The following is a 21,414-nucleotide window of genomic DNA, read 5'->3' as shown; positions in this document are numbered from 1 at the left end:
TAGATCGACTACTGAGCAGATTTTTTGTATTCGACAGATAATGGAGAAAAAATGGGAGTATAAGGGTACAGTACATCAGTTATTCATAGATTTCAAAAAGGCATATGACTCGGTTAAGAGGGAAGTATTATATGACATTCTTATTGAATTTGGTATTCCCAAGAAACTAGTTCGATTAATTAAAATGTGTCTCAGTGAAACATACAGCAGAGTCCGTATAGGTCAGTTTCTATCTGATGCTTTTCCAATTCACTGCGGGCTAAAGCAGGAAGATGCACTATCACCTTTACTTTTTAACTTCGCGCTAGAATATGCCATTAGGAAAGTTCAGGATAACAGGCAGGGTTTGGAATTGAACGGGTTACATAAGCTTCTTGTCTATGCGGATGACGTGAATATGTTAGGAGAAAATCCACAAACGATTAGGGGAAATACGGAAATTTTACTTGAAGCAAGTAGAGCGATCGGTTTGGAAGTAAATGCCGAAAAGACAAAGTATATGATTATGTCTCGTGACCAGAATATTGTACGAAATGGAAATATAAATATTGGAGATTTATCCTTCGAAGAGGTGGAAAAATTCAAATATCTTGGAGCAACAGTAACAAATATAAATGACACTCGGGAGGAAATTAAACGCAGAATAAATATGGGAAATGCGTGTTATTATTCCGTTGAAAAGCTCTTATCATCCAGTCTGCTGTCCAAAAATCTGAAAGTTAGAATTTATAAAACAGTTATATTACCGGTTGTTCTGTATGGTTGTGAAACTTGGACTCTCACTCTGAGAGAGGAATATAGGTTCAGGGTGTTTGAGAATAAGGTGCTTAGGAAAATATTTGGGGCTAAGCGGGATGAAGTTACAGGAGAATGGAGAAAGTTACACAACACAGAACTGCACGCATTGTATTCTTCACCTGACATAATTAGGAACATTAAATCCAGACGTTTGAGATGGGCAGGGCATGTAGCACGTATGGGCGAATCCAGAAATGCATATAGAGTGTTAGTTGGGAGACCGGAGGGAAAAAGACCTTTAGGGAGGCCGAGACGTAGATGGGAGGATAATATTAAAATGGATTTGAGGGAGGTGGGGTATGATGATAGAGACTGGATTAATCTTGCACAGGATAGGGACCGCTGGCGGGCTTATGTGAGGGCGGCAATGAACCTTCGGGTTCCTTAAAAGCCATTTGTAAGTAAGTAAGTAAGTATTATTATTATTATTATTTAATTTATTTATTTTTATGTGCATCATTCCTGGTTGAATTGAATCATAGACACTGAATATGAATAAACTCCATCTGACAGTCTAGGAGAAATAACTATTTGTAGATGAATAGAGGGAAAGAAATTACCTCTAAAATTACCCCAAACTAAATTCAGCTTGTTTTGCTATTAGATCTATGCAAAAGATAGTAAATATCAATACCTTAAAAACAATATACTTTGCATACTTCCACTCGATAATGAGTTTTGGAATAATATTCTGGGGAAATTCCACAGATAGTAACAGTATATTCCTATTACAAAAAAGAGTAATATTAGAATAATGGTAGGTGCCAAATCTAGGGAATCGTGTAGGACTATTTTCAAAAAACTACAAATAATGCCCATGGCTTGTCAGTATATCTTTTCATTAATAATCTTCCTCGTATGTAATCGTGAAAACTTTGTAACTAATTCAACAGTTCATAGCATAAATACACGTCAAAAAAAATGACTTCCATACTCCATCGGCAAGTCTATCGTGCTATCAAAAAGGAGTACATTATATGGCAGTAAAAATTTTTAATAGCCTCCCTATCGATATAAAAAATGAAACTCAAAACATAATATTATTTAGGACCAAATTAAAGAAGTACCTAATTTCTTACGCCTTCTATTCTGTAGGTGAATTCATGACATTCAATAACGCTTCATGAAATTGATACTAAAACTTTGTGTTGTACTAGTAGACTATATTGTAAATCTCATCTGTATATATTTCATCTAGACTGTGACTATAAATTAAGACTTTATAATAGTATTAAGTTTTTTGACTTGTTCCATATTCTAGCTGTAAAGCAATGTATGAATACCATGGGATGTCAATACAATACAATACAATACAATACAATGCAATGCAATGCAATGCAATGCAATGCAATGCAATACAATACAATACAATACAAAAGATAGACAGATGGGTATACCGAAAATTGCTTCTTGGTATGATGGATACTGAAATGAATATATGGAAATAAGTCAATACTTGAGCATTACAATATTTTGTCTTTGCAGCAGCAGTAGCAGTAATAGTTTTTTTAATGACGTTTTCAATTACATGGGCTGTTCAGCATCAAAATTCTCCGTGGCCTAGAAATGGCCAACAAATTTTGTCTGGAACATTCTATCAAGGAAAGGATTCTTTCGTGTGCTGCAAACCTACGATATGGGGCACATGGTTTTACTTCCATGTTAAGAATTTTTAAATCCATTGCTCTTAGCTGTGAGATAATTCATAAACCACAGATCCAGAGACTAGCATGGTAAGTGAGAGACCATCTAGCATGATTTTCTCTTAAATTAAAATTGAAATTACATTGACAGATGGTATAACTTACTGGAAGAGTTTCCGTAGAGATGTCTCTCCCATTTTGACCTTCTTGACAGATGTTATTGCATAGGCATGACCCTGGAACAATCCAACTTCAGTTCTTTTCCCCATTTCAGACGGGCTTGATATCTGAAATTAAGAGTGTTTTTATAAGAGTATGAACATGTTGCTATTTGTATGTTCATAACGACTTCACTTGGAGAGCTGTAGCAATGAAATCACCAAAAGCGGTGGAAATATAAAAGATTTCAAAGAACCTCCCTCTTTCAAACATTCATTCCTCGCGAACATGCTTTCATCCTTATTGTGTTACTCATGACTGGGACAACACTGCAAATCTTTGTACCGGTGTGTATTATGTATCTACTTGCCCTATTTTGCATTTTTCCAATGTCTTCAGACATTTGATGATTACAACCTGAAGTCCGTCTTTCACATGGAATAGGCTATTTTTGTCTGAATATTGACATGGTGTAAAATAAAAAACGTACTTGTATACAGCATCAGTAGACAACACTTTTTGTGTATCTGATGTGAATAATGTCTGATTTAACACTTTTGCTTTACCTTTGAAGATATGATTTGTTTGGCAGTGTTCTGTAGACTGTAGAAAACAAAAACAGAGCACACTTGCATTACTTTTTGTTAATATGTTAGACAAATTTTAAACTCTGTAATTCGATCTCCTTATTTGCAGACATGTGTAGCTATGTTTTGAAATAAAAGTTTTCAGTGCTCTTATGCACTATACCGGAACTCGTACTGAAAAATTTTTTGCAGTGCTGCGTAACTGGAGCAGTGAAATATTCGAGAACAGGTGGTGTGATATAAACTTAAAAAAAAAAATTCCTTCTGACAAATGGATACTATATAAAAACTGCAATGCAGAAAAAAATTCCAATCATAATTAAGTCGAAGTAGAGTAAATAGCCATTTTGTCTTATTTTCCAACAAAAATCCATTACTCTCAAAATAAAATTATTTCATATGGACCATTCTTATACAAATATGTTGTTTGTTGTTGTTGTTTTCTAATGCCAGGCGTTTGACAACAAAGTCATTTGACCTCTTGCACTCCAATATTTTTTAAAGATATTATCATGGTCAGCCACTGAAGCACAGATTTTGAGGTGTTCCGAATCCATTTCTTGGTTTGAGTTGCACAATGGGCAGTTAGAGGACTGATATATTCCAATTCTATGCAGGTGTTTGGCCAAACAATCATGGCCTGTTGCCAATCTAAATGCAGCTACACACGATTTTCATGGTAAATCGGGAATTAACTGTGGATGCAGAGAGTTCCATTTTTTCCCTTGTGATAGTGTTATCAAATTTTGTTTGTAAAGTCTAAGTATGTGGATTTAATAAATATTTTCACAGAGTAATACGTAGATTTAGTAATAGGTCTGTAAGTAGCAGTGCTGTCCTTCTTTGCTAAAGCATCCGCATTCTCGTTTCCCAGGATTCCACAATGGGATGGTATCCATTGGAATACAATTCTTTTATTGAGTGATATTAATTGAGAGAGCATTTTAGTTATTTTCTTATATAAATATTGACTTGCAGATACTGAATGTGAATTGTGGACAAATCTACTAACAGGAGATACTGTTATGCATAGTCAAAAAGATAGATGGCATGTCAAAATCACCTTTTAGTACCTGTATCTCAGATGTTAATATGTGTAGGGCCTAGCTACTAAAAATATCTCGAAAAAAATTGAAACAGCAGCTTGCAGTAATAGGGGTACATGAGTGGATGACATAATGACGCGAAAATTGAAGAAAAGATGCCTAACATAAAAAATTATGCAGTAACTATATTTCTGTATAAGTAGGGCACCAAGATAATTATTTATAAATACATTCGCATTATTTATAAAATAAAAATTAAGTAGGCATATCATTAAAAATTTGGTGTCTTATCACGATAAAAATAAAGCTCGTTTGCATTTGACAGATGTTGGAAGGATTTCAAATACGCACATAACCTCACTTTCTTATCAAAGTAGGTACATGCAACGCAATGCACATAACCTTATCACTTAAACAAAGCAGATAACCCATATCACGGATTCATGGAAGATTCCAGATAAGAAGAACACATACGACATCAGAATGGCAAGACGATTGGAAGAACTGAGATTATACGTATCTGATAATATAAAATGAAATATTTTCACAAAATGAAAGAGAAAATTTAACAGTGAAACAATATCGAGCAAGATGTCTGTTTTGGAAAAGAAGCCACAAGAAATACTGGGGTGGAGCCTCCGGAAGGAACAGCAGGTGTGGCTGTATTTCATACTGCCCACTGGATTCAGGGCTTTTATATATGTGATGGACCTGGCATCTGGAATTGCAGTGGTGAACGAGCATTTCAAGGCAGGCTATGGTGTGTGGGGCGCAGTCACCCTACTGCTCATATATTTTCCTTCGTTGGTGTACTTTATCATCATCATATCCAGACCCAATCTGTGGGATGAGCAGGATGGAATCCCAGGCTCAGCCAAGTGGTTTGCATACCGTATTGCACAACTGTTATTCTTTCCCATCTGGGTTATGTATAGGTATGTTTACGTTATTAGTTGTATGTATGCATCAGTGGCGTAGCGTCAATGTAAGCTAAAAAGCTCAGCTTCCCCCGTTAATAATAATTTCATAATAAACCTGCAGTTTATGGACAAAATTATTTATTAATTTTAATAGAATTTATATTTACGCGTTAAATATTATGATGCGGCAGCTCAGGATGATTTGTGATGCAGCAGTAAACAAGAAGCCTGCACACACCAGCTTCCAAGCAGACTGGTTTCTTCTGTGTAATCCAGCCCGCTGATTTTCCATCCCTTTCTTAAACTACCCTAGTTGCAAGGCTACCAAGAAGCTAGCTTTAACATTGAAAATAAGTAGTTTCCGAGTTATCCCTTTTCGGCAGTTGTGTTCAGTTGAAGTGTTAGTGTGCATTGTGGCTCATATAATAAATAATGAGCGAAATAACAGTTCCTGACACTAATTTACTTGAATTTTTTAGGACAATTGTATTATCAAGACTGACTTACGAACAAAAGTGTGATTTAAAAAACAAATGACCTTGCTGTCAATGAAGGACACAACCAAAAGACAGACGCATACTTACGTAATGATACTAATATTGTGATTTCTCTAAGTATGACAGGGAGTGAGCTAATGTTATACGTATACGTGTCTATTTGTTAGAGATATGTGTAAACCATGATATCATATTTTACTACGTATCATTTGAGGTCATGCCTTATTGGTGTTACTTACGATGTTCCAACCAATCTTCGGAATGCTAACTTGACATTGACTACTATTTATTTTAAGACTGTATTTTTGTAATACGTTTTCTCATATTGCATGAAAGACAACTTGAGTTAGCTTCCCCTACTCAAAATTTCATGCTGCGCCACTGGTATGCATGTACGAGTACGTATATACGTTTATTTGTTTTCACTGTCTTCAAATATGTTGTTGTTTTCTAATGCCAGGCGTTTGACAATAAAGTCATTTGACCTCTTGCACTCCAATATTTTTCAAAGATATTATCATGGCCAGCCACTGAAGCACAGATTTTGAGGTGTTCCGAATCCATTTCTTGGTTTGAATTGCACAATGGGCAGTTAGGGGATTGATATATTCCAATTCTGTCTTCAAATATGGTGATGATGTAGGAAGCTGTCATCCTGGAAATGTGACAGTTTTCATTTTTAGGTGCAATATATGGGTTATTCTCCTGAAAAGGCACATTGAAGGGCAGCACTGCTACTTACAGACCTGTTACTAAATCTACGTATTACTCTGTGAAAAGATTTATTAAATCTACATACTTAGACTTCAGCAAACAAAATTTGATAGCACAATCTCCAGGGAAAAAATGGAACTCTCTACATCAAAATCCACAGTTAATTCCCAATTTACCACGAAAATCGTCTGTAGCTGCATTTAGATTGGCAACAGGCCATGATTGTTTGGCCAAACACCTGCATAGAATTGGAATATATCAGTCCCCTAACTGCCCATTGTGCAACTCAAACCAAGAAATGGATTCGGAACACCTCAAAATCTGTGCTTCATTGGCTGGCCATGATAATATCTTTGAAAAATATTGGAGTGCAAGAGGTCAAATGACTTTATTGTCAAACACCTGGCATTAGAAAACAACAACAAACAACAACATTTTACTGTCACAGCAACGTTTCTCCACAAATAATAACTCTAAGCACTCAGTATTTATACTAAAATTAAAAGTAAAACTAGATGAACATACAAGTACAGCTGAAATTGTAAATTAATTTTATTTCCTACAATTAAATATTGTCAAAGAAAGTGAAAAGTCACGTCCATAGACTGTCACATCCTCAAGCAGATTAGTACAAAAGGTTGTAAATCAAAATGGGAACTAAATTATGAAACAAACTTCGGAATATGTATGATAAGAACTTTCTTGTGTTAAATATTAACGTACCTTGTTAACATGTTTCGACCTATTTTAGGTCATCTTCAGAACTGGTCGTTGTTGGTCTTGGTGCCTCTTGTTTCTTGTGAGGGTGTGTTCCTAGTGTAGAGTCAAAGAGTGTATGTGTTTTGAAATTGAGTTGTATGTTGAGAATATTGTTGGGGTGTGTTTTCGTGTGTCTGTATATTTCATATTGATCTAGTGTGTTGAGTTTCTGGCTTTTTGGTTGGATGTGCAGTATTTCCATGTCTGTGTTGATGTCTCTGTAGATGTGGTTGGCATTTGTGATGTGTTCTGCATATGTGGAGGTGTTTTGTAATTTTGTTATGGCTGTGATGTGTTCTTTGTAACGTGTTTGAAATGATCTGCCTGTCTGTCCTATGTAGAAGGTGTTGCAGGTGTTACATTTGAGTTTGTATACACCCGTGTGGTTCTATTTGTTTGTTTGTGTTGTTTGTGTGTTGAGATGTTTTTGTAGAGTGTTATTTGTTCTGTATGCGATGTTGTAATTTAATTTCTTGAATGAGGTTGCAATTTTATGTGTGTTTTTGTTTTCGTATGTTAGTGTGATGTATTTTTTGTGTTCTTGTGTTTGTGTTGTATTCTTCTGTTTTTTGTGGTTTTGTTTTGTCTTACGTATTATGTTGTCTATTATGTTGGGGTTGTATCCGAAAACACACCCCAACGATATTCTCAACACACAACTCAATTTCAAAACACATACACTCTTTGACTCTACACTACGAATGCACCCTCACAGGAAACAAGAGGTGCCAAGACCAACAATGACCAGTTCTGAAGATGACCCAAAATAGGTCGAAACATGTTTACAAGGTACATTAATATTTAACACAAGAAAGTTCTTATCATACATATTCCGAAGTGATACAGTGTTAAAAGTTGTGTAATCAAGATGTATAAAAAAACTTCATTATTTGAGATGTAAACACATCAAGGTAAGCCTGAAAACTTTAAAGAAGTATGTGATATCAAAACAAAACAATGAATTTTACAACAGACGAAATATAGTCACAATAATTTCAGTCACGTCCGTGGACAGATCTATTACATAAAAGTCACTAGAATGCAGTTATCTTTACGGCACAAGTCAATTTTAACAAGTGCAGTAACTGTATAATATTATAAACGTGTTTCACACGTTATTTTTTTTTTTTTTTTGTAAAACAGTATTATAAAACAGTTAATAAAGAAATAACATCAGATTTGTAATGATGGGTAGTTTGATATCATGGTCTATGAAGAAAGAGGTTGCTATGACAACAATGAAGTACTAAAATAGCACAGCAAATCGTTTCATAAAGTGAACTTTATGGCACAAGTTATGCCATCATAATAGAAGTCATGATGTTTTAGTTGGCACGGTAATATTGTACGGCTCTGGTACAATAATTTTTCACTAACGATAATGTTTATAATGTTTCACTGTTTCTAATGCTGGAGTACAAAGAACATAACATTTACATATATTAATTGGTACATAACGAAAACATATTATTTACAGGAAGGATTATTTTTAAAAATTCATCTAAAATAAATGACATAATATACTTTATTCTTTTTTTAAATTTGTCATTAATAAATTTCTTTAGTTCAAATTTTTTTATAAAAGAATTGAATAACTTAGGACAAAACTAGAGCTATGTTTTAAACCAGCAGTTTAAAACGTTAGGTTCAATTAATGGATTTCTGTATTGTTTTCTCTTGCATAAATTTTTTTCTTATTTGTAGATTAAAATATTTAGAAAATGAGGAAGACGGATAAAAGAAAGTAATGTAAAAAGTTGAGCATGAATAAGGCTACTGTCACGTACATAGTCACATGAAGTATTTAAAGTGAATTTAATGCTAAAATACCAAAATTTGATCTAGACGAATAATGTAATTTAATAAAGTTAGTAGGACAAAGGAAAAAGCATACAAAAAATCACTTTTATCCCAATTGTAAATTTCACAAAATTGTACTTTTAAAATGCACCTTTCCTGGAGAATGACCAATATACAAGGCAATATTATAGTACATTATGCAATGAGCCTATAATGATAGTAATTATGACGCGAGGATGTTTATGAAACTTCTAACTTGAAATTATTCATAAGTATTCATTTTATTCTTATGTGACTGGGGAGCGGAACTGACCTTGTGCAATCTCGTAAATTGTGAGATGTGAGCAGACGCGAAAGTATTGATTTTTTCCAGGCAGCGAATGTCAACGACCTTCATATAACCTAGAGAGTAAACTTGATATAACCTTGAAATTGAATTCGACATTGAAAAACGAGATGACAAATTGAATTTATTTGAATATTATTTACAATTAACGCTAATTATTACAGTAACAGAACATAATCTTCTGTGACAGTATCGGATTTCCAGCCTGCGTGACGTTTTGCTAGTTGTCTTTCGATTGCATATTCGAGAATAATCGAAAACCTGAACTTTAATGAATAGGTGTACTTTAATGACATGCATTAAAGGACTGCTACCAGGTGTATAATTACTACATTTCGGCATGGTCGAGCATAAAATAACTAACGGAGTTAAATTTCAATGAACGCAGATAAGAAATGATTGATAAAACTTTGTACATCACTCTGTGTGCATAGGACAGCTTATTTCTTCCTATTCTGCAAACTAAAACATATGAAATGATAAATCCACGTGCCAGATTGTATCTTCTTTAGCCTTCCAGAGCTTCTGTGCCTATTAGATTACGAAAACTGTCACATATTTAGCTGAACAGCTAGTGTGTCAGTTTTCTACATTGGTAACTCAGGTTCGAATCCTGGAAGGTCTAAGTGGAATTTGTGGTTGACAGAGACATTGCCATTGCTTGGTGGTAGGTTTTTGCAGGGTACTCCTATTTCCTCTACCAGCATTTCACCATTTCTCCTTTAATCACACTGTGCTATGTAGTTCGCGTCCTACGGTGCATCAGGGGCAACGCCTATGGCAGAAAAAAGGACTACAGTTTCAGCGTGTCACTCAGAGATGAGGACAGTAGAATGAACAATGCAAAGTCAAGTACTGTCCTTGCCATTGGTTAAAAAAAGATTACGAAAATAGCGGGAGTGTTTGTTTGGCAGGTACGCCAAGCAGTTCTTCTGGGCAATTGATGCATCCCTACAGCAAGACGAGAAGCTGCGTGAAGAGGCCCTACAGATGGCCAGCCAACCAAGTCAAACAGAGCTCTATCTGTTCCTGCAAGCGTTCCTGCAGGCAATCCCACAAGCTTTCCTGCAACTCTATATCATGCTGGCACACTATCAGAGGGACATGAAAATCAGTGAGTGCTTTAATAGCCAAATAGAATGTTTGAATTTCTTGATAAAAAAAATACAAAACGCTATTTTATAAGACAGTCAACTCTTGGTTAGTTATCCACATTGAGGGACAACTAATATACTCGTATTACATACTAGCCGTACCCATGCACTCCGCTGCACCTGTTAGAAATAAATATGAAGTAATTACATAATTAAAATAGGATGTTTGATCCAGGGAACATTCGTGTTTGATAGAAGGATAAATCATTTAATATGTTACTTAATTTAAATTGTATTTAACTAATTAAAATGCGGTCATTTTGGTCCAGAAAGCAATCATTTGGTGCAATGACAATTCCTTTAACATGTTTCTTAATTGTTATTACATGCAACCAAAGTTTAATGAAGATTGACATATCATTTAGTTTTAACGTGTATACTTTATATTACTTGCTATATGTTTCAGAAGTTACTGTAATAACATTGTAGAATTATGTCCATCTAGAGAAACTACACTTTCCAATGATGAAATAATAATTAAACAATTAATTAGCTTCCGATATTACTTCATACAAACACAGAAACATTCTCTATAGGCTATGTTTAATAGCTTTCGATTGTTGTTGTCCAAGGCCCCTTATAGACGAAGTCATTTGTTTTTATTTCACTACAGCGCCTTAGATGGCATTGTTATTGTAATTTTAAAACTCATTTATCTCATTAAATATCAGTCCTATCAAAATTTTGTATAGAATAAAACTTATCGGAAATTATTTTTAAAGAAACTTTTGTTATGTAACATTTTTCATGAAAATCAATAATAAGCGAGATATTTCGATTTATTTAATTCAGGCCCCCTTATAACCCCCCTTTTAAATAAAGTATTTTGAATGCCATATAGCCTAAAATCTAAGTTACAACGAACTTAATTTATATTCCAATTTTCATATAAATCGGTTCAGCCATTATCGCGTGAAAAGGTAACAAACATCCAGACAGACAGACAGACAGACATACATACAAACAAAAATTTCAAAAAAGCGATTTTCGGTTTCAGGGTGGTTAATTATGCATGTTAACACCAATTATTTTTGAAAAATCGAAAATTACCAGAAAAATTATGGCTACAGATTTATTATTAGTATAGATACAGTATATCATTGCAAACAATCTTTCACTGTTTTGCAACCCTGAAGTCTTGATTTAACATTTCGCCCTTCTCTTTTTGCCAATGAGGAAGTATATGCATTTTTATGCATTTGTGTGGTAGAGTCGTGTGCATTGGTGGAAATGAAGTAGTCCTAGAATATGTTTTATTTGTTAGAATGAAGTTTATAACATATAAAATAGCTCATTTTAAAAGCTTTTGGAATAAAAGAGACGTTGTTTAACTGCGAGCTTCACACATACAACCTGTTTTCACAACCATTTAAAAAAAAACAATGACGAAAATGGCTCTTACAACGTTTGTTGTTTATACTCTTCAATTTAATTTTTCGGCATTTTCAAAATATACAGCTTCAATAGCATAACAAATACCCTAGATTTCAAAATATATTTTGGCGTTTATCAGACAAAACATTACTGTATGGTGAGAGACATTCACAGTTTGTTAAACAAAGGATGCATCCAGCAGGCTAACAGTGCTTATGATAGGATTCTCGCTACATATACACAAACCGAAGCCAAATATGACGTCAGGAACGTGTTCATATCAGATATTTGAACAACAACGGATTTAATACTATCAGATGTACAGACCATAGATATCAACCTTATCTATGCTACAACTATTGATCGTAGTACAAAAAAAAACTGAAATTCTGCGCACACTATTCACTAATTGCTTAAAAAAATCGCGTTTTTCGCAAAAGCCGGGGAAATTCTCAGCATGATACCGGTTTCGCGATGTTTTGTGGTCCAAATCAGGCATAAGAATTGAAGGATGTATATTTACTGCAGTTGAGAAATACTCGTATTTTCTTCAAAAATAACAAAATTCACGGTCGCAAAATATTCAATTCCCTACTCATAGTTGCTATTGTTTTCTAATGCCAGGCGTTTGACAATAAAGTCATTTGACCTCTTGCACTCCAATATTTTTCAAAGATATTATCATGGTCAGCCACTGAAGCACAGATTTTGAGGTGTTCCGAATCATTTCTTGGTTTGAGTTGCCCTACTTATAGTGTAGACTGTTATATAGCTTTAAAAATAGCACCATATTATGTTCCCATTTGTGTCTGTCTTTGAATGTACCAGTTATCTGAGTTTTTAATATGAACCAATTTTCGTTTACCAGGTCAAATGCAAGTATTCTGCATTACATTTTCTTTGATGCTGGTGGCGCATAAAACAGTATCTTTCTTGTGGTTTGAAAGCCAAAAGATAGCAGGCAGAAAGGAGCCGTGGAGTCCAAAACAACCCATACAGATAACAATACTGAAGCCACCAAGAAAAGGACTTGGAATAAAAAAGGAAATAGATATAACAGATAAAACTCCACCACAGATTGTAGAAGGAAAAGAAGATGATGAGGAATTGACGCCATTTCTACAGCCGCGGCAGCTACCAGCTGCTTCAGCTCCTGATCTTGATGTATCTTTAGAAAGTGAGGTACCATCAGTTGTACCTGTATCTGGAGAGGGTGAGGTACCAGCAACTGCAACAAATCTCAATGTATCTGGAGAAGGTGGGATGCCAGCACCAGCATCAAACCTCAATGTATCCAAAGAAAATGGAAGTACAAGCATGCAGAATGAAGATCCCACATATGTCATCTCTCCGCCGATGTACTCTGCCCCAGCCAGGCCTCTGCATGAACCTGAGGAGGTAACGGTAGTGCCTACAGGATCTCGACTCGATTCTGCCAACATCGACCTGCCGGAGCGTAGGATTCGAATAAAAGGCAGAGAAGAAGATGACCCCCTGGGAAAAGGAATAGCCTTCCTCTGGTGGCTGTTCTTCCTTATTTCGCGCATGCTGGTTCTAGCAGCCTGTGCCAACTTTCAGCCATTTGTGATGCTGGGAGTAGTGCTGCTACACTATATCATTGTTGTGAGTCATCTGCTACAACGCAGTGGTTTCCCCAGCATTTACAAAGTGTTGATCCAGTTGTGTCTAGGCTACGTCTACATCTTCTGCTTCATTGAAATGAGATACAAGCTGAAAAGAGTGTTGTTGTTCTACGCAAGTTTCTTTCTTCTAATGACGCTGGAGAACATTGGCATGTCTCTTTCTTGGTACTTGTTGGATGAATATGATGGATTCTGGTATAAGTTTGTGTTTGTTATAATATTTGGAAGCAGTGCCATAAGCTTCATGTCAATGGCGTTGTACTTCACTATCCTCAAACCAAAGGTAATATCAGTGTCTGAATAAAGCAACTAAAAACCAGTCGTTTCTAAGTTTAACCGAAGTGTGGATGTGATTCACTACTACACAGTGACTAATTAACTATCTAGTGCTATGTACCAATTAAATTAATATGCCTTATTTTAACTGTTCGGTAGTTGTCTCTGAACATTTTATTCGCTGTGATGTGGAAGACTCATAGTGTGTGGATTTAATATTTATTTATTTAACCTAGTAGAGATAAGAACATCAGCTTTCTCTTCTCCTCTACCAGGGGTTTACAACTAAAACATCAAGAATATAATAAAAAATTTAAATTAATATTGAATTTACAAATTACAATTACAATAAAATCGAAGTCACTAGATTAACTTTACAACTTCTTTACTGTGTTAAACAGCAATCTGAAAAGATTATTGTATGCATATTATAGAAGGCTTTTTATCCTGAACTTCTTCATCATCATCATCATCCTTCACGAATTAGGCCTCTGTAGACCTATTTCGGCCCCATCTAGCAGTCTTCTTAAAGGTCTTCCTGGTCGACGATGTCCTCTAGGTTTATACTGCATCATAATTTTTGGGATTCTTGAATTTTCCATTCTTCTTACATGATCTAGCCAATTGAATTTGTATCTGCTGATTTTTTCTTCTACTGACTCTACTTCTAATTGTTCTAAAATTTCTTCATTCCTTTTTCGGTCTAAAAGAGTATATCCTGCTGTCCTCCTGAAAAATTTTATTTCCGTTGCTTTGATTCTGTTCATGTCTTTTTTCTTTAATGTCCAAATCTCGCTTCCGTATAAAAGGGAGGGTAATGCTAGTGTATTATATATTTTTTCCTGAACTTCTTGCTTTAATAAATCCATTTTGTTTCTTAAAGACCTAGAGTTCCATTGTAAAATTTTTAGAGTGTCTGTATCTTTTTCGTTAATGTTGCCTTTTCGTTTTAATTCTCGGCCTTTAAATGTACTACCCAATGAGAATGAATTTTGCTTCTGCATTGGACTGACACCATACTTCAATCCTTTTGGTATTATATTTGCCTCTTTGTGTCATTATATGGTTCTTTTCAATATTAAACTTGGCTCTGATTGACTGGACGGTGTGACTTTTGGTGTTCCAAATAAGTACTTTAGTACGATTCTTGGCATCTCTCAGTGCAATCCCTACCCGGAGATCTGATTGAGGGACTATTTTGCCTCCAGATAATTTTACATTGAGGGACTCCATGAATATAAACAGTGAAAAATATAGTGGGACTGCGTTGGTGGTAATGCAGCTTATGTGGGTACCTCTTTGTTACTTGTTAGCTTAAACAACAACAAGTTTAAGCCCCCTCACCACGACAAGGTGAGTACCCACGAGAACACCGATCAAGATACCCCTCATTTCTCGTGAAAAACAACTGAATAGACTACAGTGGACTATAGTGGACTTTATGTTGTCAGCAAACAGCTGGATACATTAAGAAGATTGATTGATTTACTGTGTTAACTTTTTAAGAAATTACCTGCCTGACTAGTTTTGAAGTGATATTCTAGACAGCGCAGGATCTTCAGTAGGCTTTGGACAATGAAGAATATCACTGCGAAACTAGTCAACCAGGTAATTTGCTAAAAAGTTAACATAGTTGTTGTTGTTTTCTAATGCCAGGCATTTGACAATAAAGTCATTTGACCTCTCTGCACTCCAATAGTTTTCAAAGATATTATCATGGCCAGCCACTGAAGCACAGATTTTGAGGTGTTCCAAATCCATTTCTTGGTTTGAGTTGCACAATGGGCAGTTAGGGGACTGATATATTCCAATTCTATGCAGGTGTTTGGCCAAACAATCATGGCCTGTTGCCAATCTAAATGCAGCTACAGACGATTTTCGTGGTAAATCGGGAATTAACTGTGGATTATGATGCAGAGAGTCCCATTTTTTCCTTTGAGATTGTGTTATCAAATTTTGTTCGTTGAAGTCTAAGTATGTAGATTTAATAAATCTTTTCATAGAGTAATACATAGATTTAGTAACAGATCTGTAAGTAGCAGTGCTGCCCTTCTTTGCTAAAGCATCCGCATTCTCATTTCCCAGGATTCCACAATGGGATGGTATCCATTGGAATACAATTCTTTTATTGAGTGATATTAATTGAGAGAGCATTTTAGTTATTTCTGCTGTTTGAGATGAAGGTGTGTGTTTAGAGACTGTTGATAAAATAGCTGCTTTGGAGTGTGACAATATAACTGCATTCTTAAATTTATTGATGTGGCATAGAAGATTCCTGAGACTTTCACTTATTGCAGTGATTTCTCCATCAAAACTTGTTGTTCCATATCCAAGAGATCTATAAAGTGAGAAGAGACAGCACGTAACACCTGCACCGGCACCTTGTTCTCTGGAGATCAAAGATCCGTCAGTGTATAAATGAACCTAGTTTTGTGGAGAGTACCTAATATTAATTTCTCTAAAGACAATTGTTTCATTATTTCAGTGTTTACTTCTGATTTCAATATTTCTTCTGTTAAATTTAGATTATATTGTGAATTTTATTAGTAACAACAATGTAATTTATTCGTCACAACAATAATTCCCTTCTACAATTCACCTTAAACGCTCTCGTCAACAATTGGATCTTCACTCAACACAGTATTCGTTATAGCACTCCACCGACGACAATGACAATTTACTTGGACTATTACGCACAACAATGAACTGTTAATCTTAACTAATATTTACAAAGCACTATTTACAAATCAGAACTATCAGTTCTCAGTTCACGGTTCTTCTATCTCAGTCACTCGAGTTCACGGTATCTCGAACCACAGACCTTCAGAGACAGTTCACTGTACTCGAACTCGGGTCCCTCCAACTGCGGTCCACTGCACTCGAACTCAGGTCCCTCCAACTGCGGTCCACTGCACTCGAACTCAGGCCTTCGGATGCTGACGCAGATGCGGACGCACACTCGAGTCGAACTCCGGCACACAAGTCTGGCTTGCTTGCTCTGGCTTACTCACTGACTGAATAACTGAAAACTCTGCTCGAGTTCGCTGGCGCTTCTTCTTTTATAGCAAAATCATAGTTGCGAGAAATTTCTACAGGTGTGTAGAGAATTATCTCGATATCTCCACTTCGACGCACTTCTGGAATAGTCAGGAAGGTCGTTCCACATTCACTGCGTTAAGTAGCAGCTGCGCGCGCAGCCTCCCCTCGCGTGTAGGCCCCTTTCCCCTTTCCCCGTGAAGCCCGCGCGATATGCTCTCTCGCGGGACGCTGGTCGTGAGTTCGAATCTCACATCGCTGTCACAATATTCTATATTTAACAGAGTTAAAGGGTTTGGTTTAATTTGTAAGTTTTCTTTTAAATTCGGGATATTGATTTTCTGTTTTAATTCTTGAACCATGGTTAACACAGTAAAGATCCCTGCAGTGGTTGAGCGGTCAGACCTCTGACCTGTCATGCAGGTGTCCCAGGTTCGAGTCCCGGTCAGGTCTGGGATTTTTCATTGAAAAATCCATAGTGACATTTGTGGCAGACAAGATCGCAGTTGGAGTTTATCTCGGGGGTTCTCCCACTTTTCTCCATATTAGGCATTTTACATCATTCCATCACCATTTCTCCATTTGATCACCATTCCATAGCATTCCCTGATTACCGGCTGGCGACGCACAGAGGGGGCTGGCCTAGGGACGAGGGGGGGGTTGTCTGCTCGACACCTGGGTATGCAGCGAACCTTAGTGTAGTCAGCCGGTGTGGGTTTGGGAATGCGCCTAGACAGTAACAGGTCGCAGTGCTGGGGCATAGTGCCCTCCTCCCGTAAATTCAATTCAATAACACAGTAAAGAAGTTGTAAAGTTAATCAGTGATTATATAAGTGTTAAAAGTGTATACAGAACAATGAAAAATCAAAGTACTAAAATGTTACCTGATTAATAAAGGCGAGACAATTATTGTAGAAGTTAAGGACAAAGAAAGAATTGGTTACTGAAGTACAAATTATACGTAGAATAATTATATAGGGATGGAATTAAAAGAGGCTGAAGTATTTTGTGCTAGAATAAGAGAACTATTTACAGGAAGCCATGTCTGAACGAGTCTTAATTACTGACCAAATACTTAGTAAGTTTACATTTGAATTCAATTTTATTTCTACAGTCTCTGATGCTAGCAGGTAGTGAATTCCAGAGTCTTGGCACCCTGCCAAGAGGATGAGTATGAGGAGCTGCGATGGGATGGTATTGTTAGTATTGTTTCATGGCAAGAACGTGTGTTCAAATTATGATGGCAAGAAAGATAAGTGAAGCGAGACGACAAGTATAAAGAAATGGAGGAGTTCAAGATTTCAAAGAGAAGGAAAAGTTATTGTTTCACATTGTAGTGTAATAAACATGATGAAGATCTGGAACACATTCTTCTATACTGTCCATCCATAAACCACAAAAGAAGGAAATTAAAATCATCAGTACCAGTTGCAGAAGACAAAGCCCTGCAGTATATACTGACTACATCCCAACTCTGGCTACTAGCAACAGGCATCTATAATGAACACCGATCAAAATAACCCTCATTTCTTGTGAAAAACAAAAACTGGATATATATTATTTTAATGTACCGAAGTACATATGATATTTCCATGCAGATATTCCATCGTATGATGACGCAGAATATCTGCATGGAAATATCATATGTACTTCGGTACATTAAAATAATATATATGATATGCGTAAATCACTTCGTGATTTAAGACGGTGCTTATTCCGTCGGATCCCGGCCAACTAGTCAATCATATCGAGTGCACCTCAGCACATGTGTGGACTTCGGTCCTGCATTCATAGACATCTATGACGTAGTGCAGAGGGCGGCCACTAGAGGGAACCCAAGAGTTGGAGCTTAATCTGAGACGATTCTAACCGGCGTCGGAGTTGTATCCGGTGTGGCTTAGTGGATAAAGCATCAGCACGTAGAGCTGAAAACCCGGGTTCAAATCCCGGCGCCGGAGAGAATTTTTCTCCGTTCCATTACTCTTTCATCGTATAAAAACTGGATAGACTACAGTGGACTCTATGTTGTCAGCAAACAGCTGGATACATTAAGAAGATTGATTGAGAGCAACAGCAGTAAAAGACCACTCCTAAATCTAGATGTAAATGGTTATAGATGCATCTCTTCTTGCAAATCGTCTTTTCACCTTTCCTCAACCATTCTTTTTTAAATTTAATAAATGGGAGTCACAGGAAGAAGACTGGTACTCACGGTTATGAGTGAACACATGACGGAATGGTCCCTGACTTCTTCCAAGAGTTTCTCGAACAACATCGTTCTCTTCTCTTCTTGCTCACTGTAGTCATTTCCTTTGAGATCCACCGTTTCACTTACACCACCAGTGAAATCCACCAAAGCGTCCGCCAGATGACCATCCTCCAAGGCCTCATATGATCCATGTAGCCTGCCGTAAATCGAATTTATTGAAATTTTAATTAGAAATGACATAACACATATTTAAAATGTACAGTTTGCACACAAAAGAGCAAAGAAAAACACTAAATGTGATGATGGTTTACACACATTAAGACAATAATGTAAGTCAGACGTTTTTAACTACCTACAATAAAATCCCTCGTAACCGGCACCCAAATAATCGGCAGTACCAGAACGGCACTTGGCTGGGCCAGAAAAAAAGTTTAGATCTGCCGCATTGCCACAGTCTGGGCCGTCAGTTTTGCCAAATTAGGAAGTTTGCACGAACTTTCGTTTTCAAAACGTATTAAGTGCAACTTACAATTTTTTTACATGAACGACGAAAAACTGGATTACTCGTAAACCGGAGAAGTTTTCGAAACACTACACAAAACCATTTTTAAGTACTTGTTTCACAGTTTACAAATATGACGACTTGGAACCATCAGACTTCACAGCATGAAAGATAAATAAATAGAAAGTAACAAATTTAATTTCGTCCACTGGGGGACTTAATACGTTTTGAAACGATGCTCCTCATTTGTGTTGTGTGATGTGTTTTAATAAGGAAAATCCATACAGTTTTTATGTTTATTTAGTTATGTTTGAACTGTCAGTGTTGCCACATTAGAAGTTCGCACGAACTTCCATTTTCAGTGAATATTCGAACCTGACATTAGTGTATTATTTGTGTTGTATGATGTGTTTTAATAAAGAAAATCCGTACAGTTTTTATGCTTATTTAGTTATGTTCGGACTGTCAGTGTTGCCACATTAGAAGTTCGTACGAACTTCCATTTTCAGTGAATATTCGAACCTAAAATTAGTGTATTATTTGTGTTGTGTAATGTGTTTTAATAAGGAAAACCCACACAGTTTTTATGTTTATTTAGTTATGTTCGGGCAGTCAGTGTTGCCACATTAGGAAGTTTGTTTATTTATTTATTTAATCTGACAGGATTAAGGCCATAAGGCCTTCTCTTCCATCCTACCAGATAGCACATATAAATACAAAAAAGAAATACAAATACTGATGAAAAGTTTGCATGAACTTTAATTTTCAGTGTATATTCTGACCTAGAATTAGTGTATTATTTGTGTTGTGTGACGTGTTTTAACAAGGAAAATCCACACAGTTTTTATGTTTATTCAATTATAAGGAAGTGATAGAGAAATAAGCTTCACGTGGATGCAGTTTCAGTATTTGGCACCATGAAATACGAACCTGTTTTTGTATATAACGGTATTTATTCAATTATCCGGCAAAATCTCGTCACTGGAACTAACCTGGTCCCTTTGGTGCTGGTTAAGACAGATTCTACTGTAGTTTACTGCAAAAAGTCTCCAGATGTACTGTTGGAGTTGGTAGAAATTAGAAAAGAAGCAAGAGAAGGAGTCCACAGTGTTCCAAATACCATCTGAAAATTCTGTCAAATCGGCCTTAATTTTCGAGATGTTAGCTTTCGAATTGCCTTATAGCCCATATCAGACGAAAAGTATGTTGTGTGGGTTCAGGGTACCGGACTAGTAATTAAAGGTTGATGGTTCAAGTTCACTTTTTACCATTTCGTTTTCATTTTTTTATTACTTTTTATTCTCATTTTTTTCTTTCAATTACAACAGTACTGTATAAGAGTAGAGTTCCAGAACTATTTCTTTTCGAAACAATCTATTCCAATAGATTCTGTATAAGTAAAGACTGCTAGTTCTATGATAATCAAACAAACAATTAAAAAGTGTGATGATAGATAACACAATGAAGAGTGACATGCAATTAGAAACTTGTGCTGATGAAAAGGATGATAGACAAGATATTATGGAAAGCATGAAAATATGCTCCAATGTCACGTATTTTTTTATTCTCTGTAATACACTGCTCAAAAAAAGTTTTGCACCATTTTGGTTTTTTAAATCACAGTGAAGCTAATGACCCAAGAGGGTAAGAGATGAAAAATACAAACCTTCTGAAACTGAAATAAAAATTCATTGTAAAAGTAAAACAAAACACTACCGTAACAAAAACAAAGGCATTATTTGAGAAAGTTTATCTTAAAAGATTAATTTGAATTTAAAAATTACTATTGAAAAACAGAGTTATAATAGCTAATGCTATTTTATGACTAGTGCTATGTGATGACAATATGCAGCAAAAAGTATTTTCAATTTTAATAATCCTACCCACAACTATGTAAATATTGCAATCATCACCACGAGTATGTTATTGTGTGGGAGTAGGATTTATGCAT

At 35.9% G+C, this 21,414-nt stretch overlaps 3 protein-coding genes across 5 annotated transcripts in view; 2 read left to right on the top strand and 1 right to left on the bottom strand.

Annotated features, from left to right (window-relative positions):
• Bmcp (uncoupling protein Bmcp mitochondrial) overlaps window positions 1-21,414 on the top strand; it is a 415,529-nt gene that overhangs the window by 351,173 nt on the left and 42,942 nt on the right. The gene's annotated exons all lie outside the window — the stretch shown is intronic.
• The window catches only part of LOC138706607 (calpain-5-like), a 69,245-nt gene that overhangs the window by 35,666 nt on the left and 12,165 nt on the right, over window positions 1-21,414 (bottom strand). For all 3 annotated transcript variants that reach the window (XM_069836120.1, XM_069836121.1, XM_069836122.1), the window contains 2 exons: window positions 18,965-19,157; window positions 2,607-2,728 (listed from right to left, as the gene is read on the bottom strand). In XM_069836120.1, the coding sequence (XP_069692221.1) occupies window positions 2,607-2,728; window positions 18,965-19,157 (315 nt within the window). The remainder of the gene's footprint in view (window positions 1-2,606; window positions 2,729-18,964; window positions 19,158-21,414) is intronic.
• On the top strand, window positions 4,674-19,899 carry LOC138706608 (uncharacterized). Its single transcript, XM_069836123.1, has 3 exons — window positions 4,674-5,168; window positions 10,184-10,383; window positions 12,666-19,899. The coding sequence occupies exons 1-3, from the start codon at window positions 4,825-4,827 to the stop codon at window positions 13,742-13,744; spliced, it is 1,623 nt and encodes a 540-aa protein (XP_069692224.1). The 5' UTR covers window positions 4,674-4,824; the 3' UTR covers window positions 13,745-19,899.

This window comes from Periplaneta americana, chromosome 9 (genome assembly GCF_040183065.1).
Source record: "Periplaneta americana isolate PAMFEO1 chromosome 9, P.americana_PAMFEO1_priV1, whole genome shotgun sequence".
In the NCBI taxonomy this organism is placed as follows: Eukaryota; Metazoa; Arthropoda; class Insecta; order Blattodea; family Blattidae; genus Periplaneta; species Periplaneta americana.
The sequence above is the reverse complement of the archived record's forward strand: the minus strand, read 5'-3'. Positions and strand labels throughout refer to the sequence as shown.

Coding starts and splice junctions, on each gene's coding strand:
- LOC138706608 (XM_069836123.1), top strand. CDS start 4,825: ATGTCTGTTTTGGAAAAGAAGCCACAAGAAATACTGGGGTGGAGCCTC. Junction 5,169..10,183: donor CCCATCTGGGTTATGTATAG/GTATGTTTACGT, acceptor TTTGTTTGGCAG/GTACGCCAAGCAGTTCTTCT. Junction 10,384..12,665: donor TCAGAGGGACATGAAAATCA/GTGAGTGCTTTA, acceptor TTCGTTTACCAG/GTCAAATGCAAGTATTCTGC.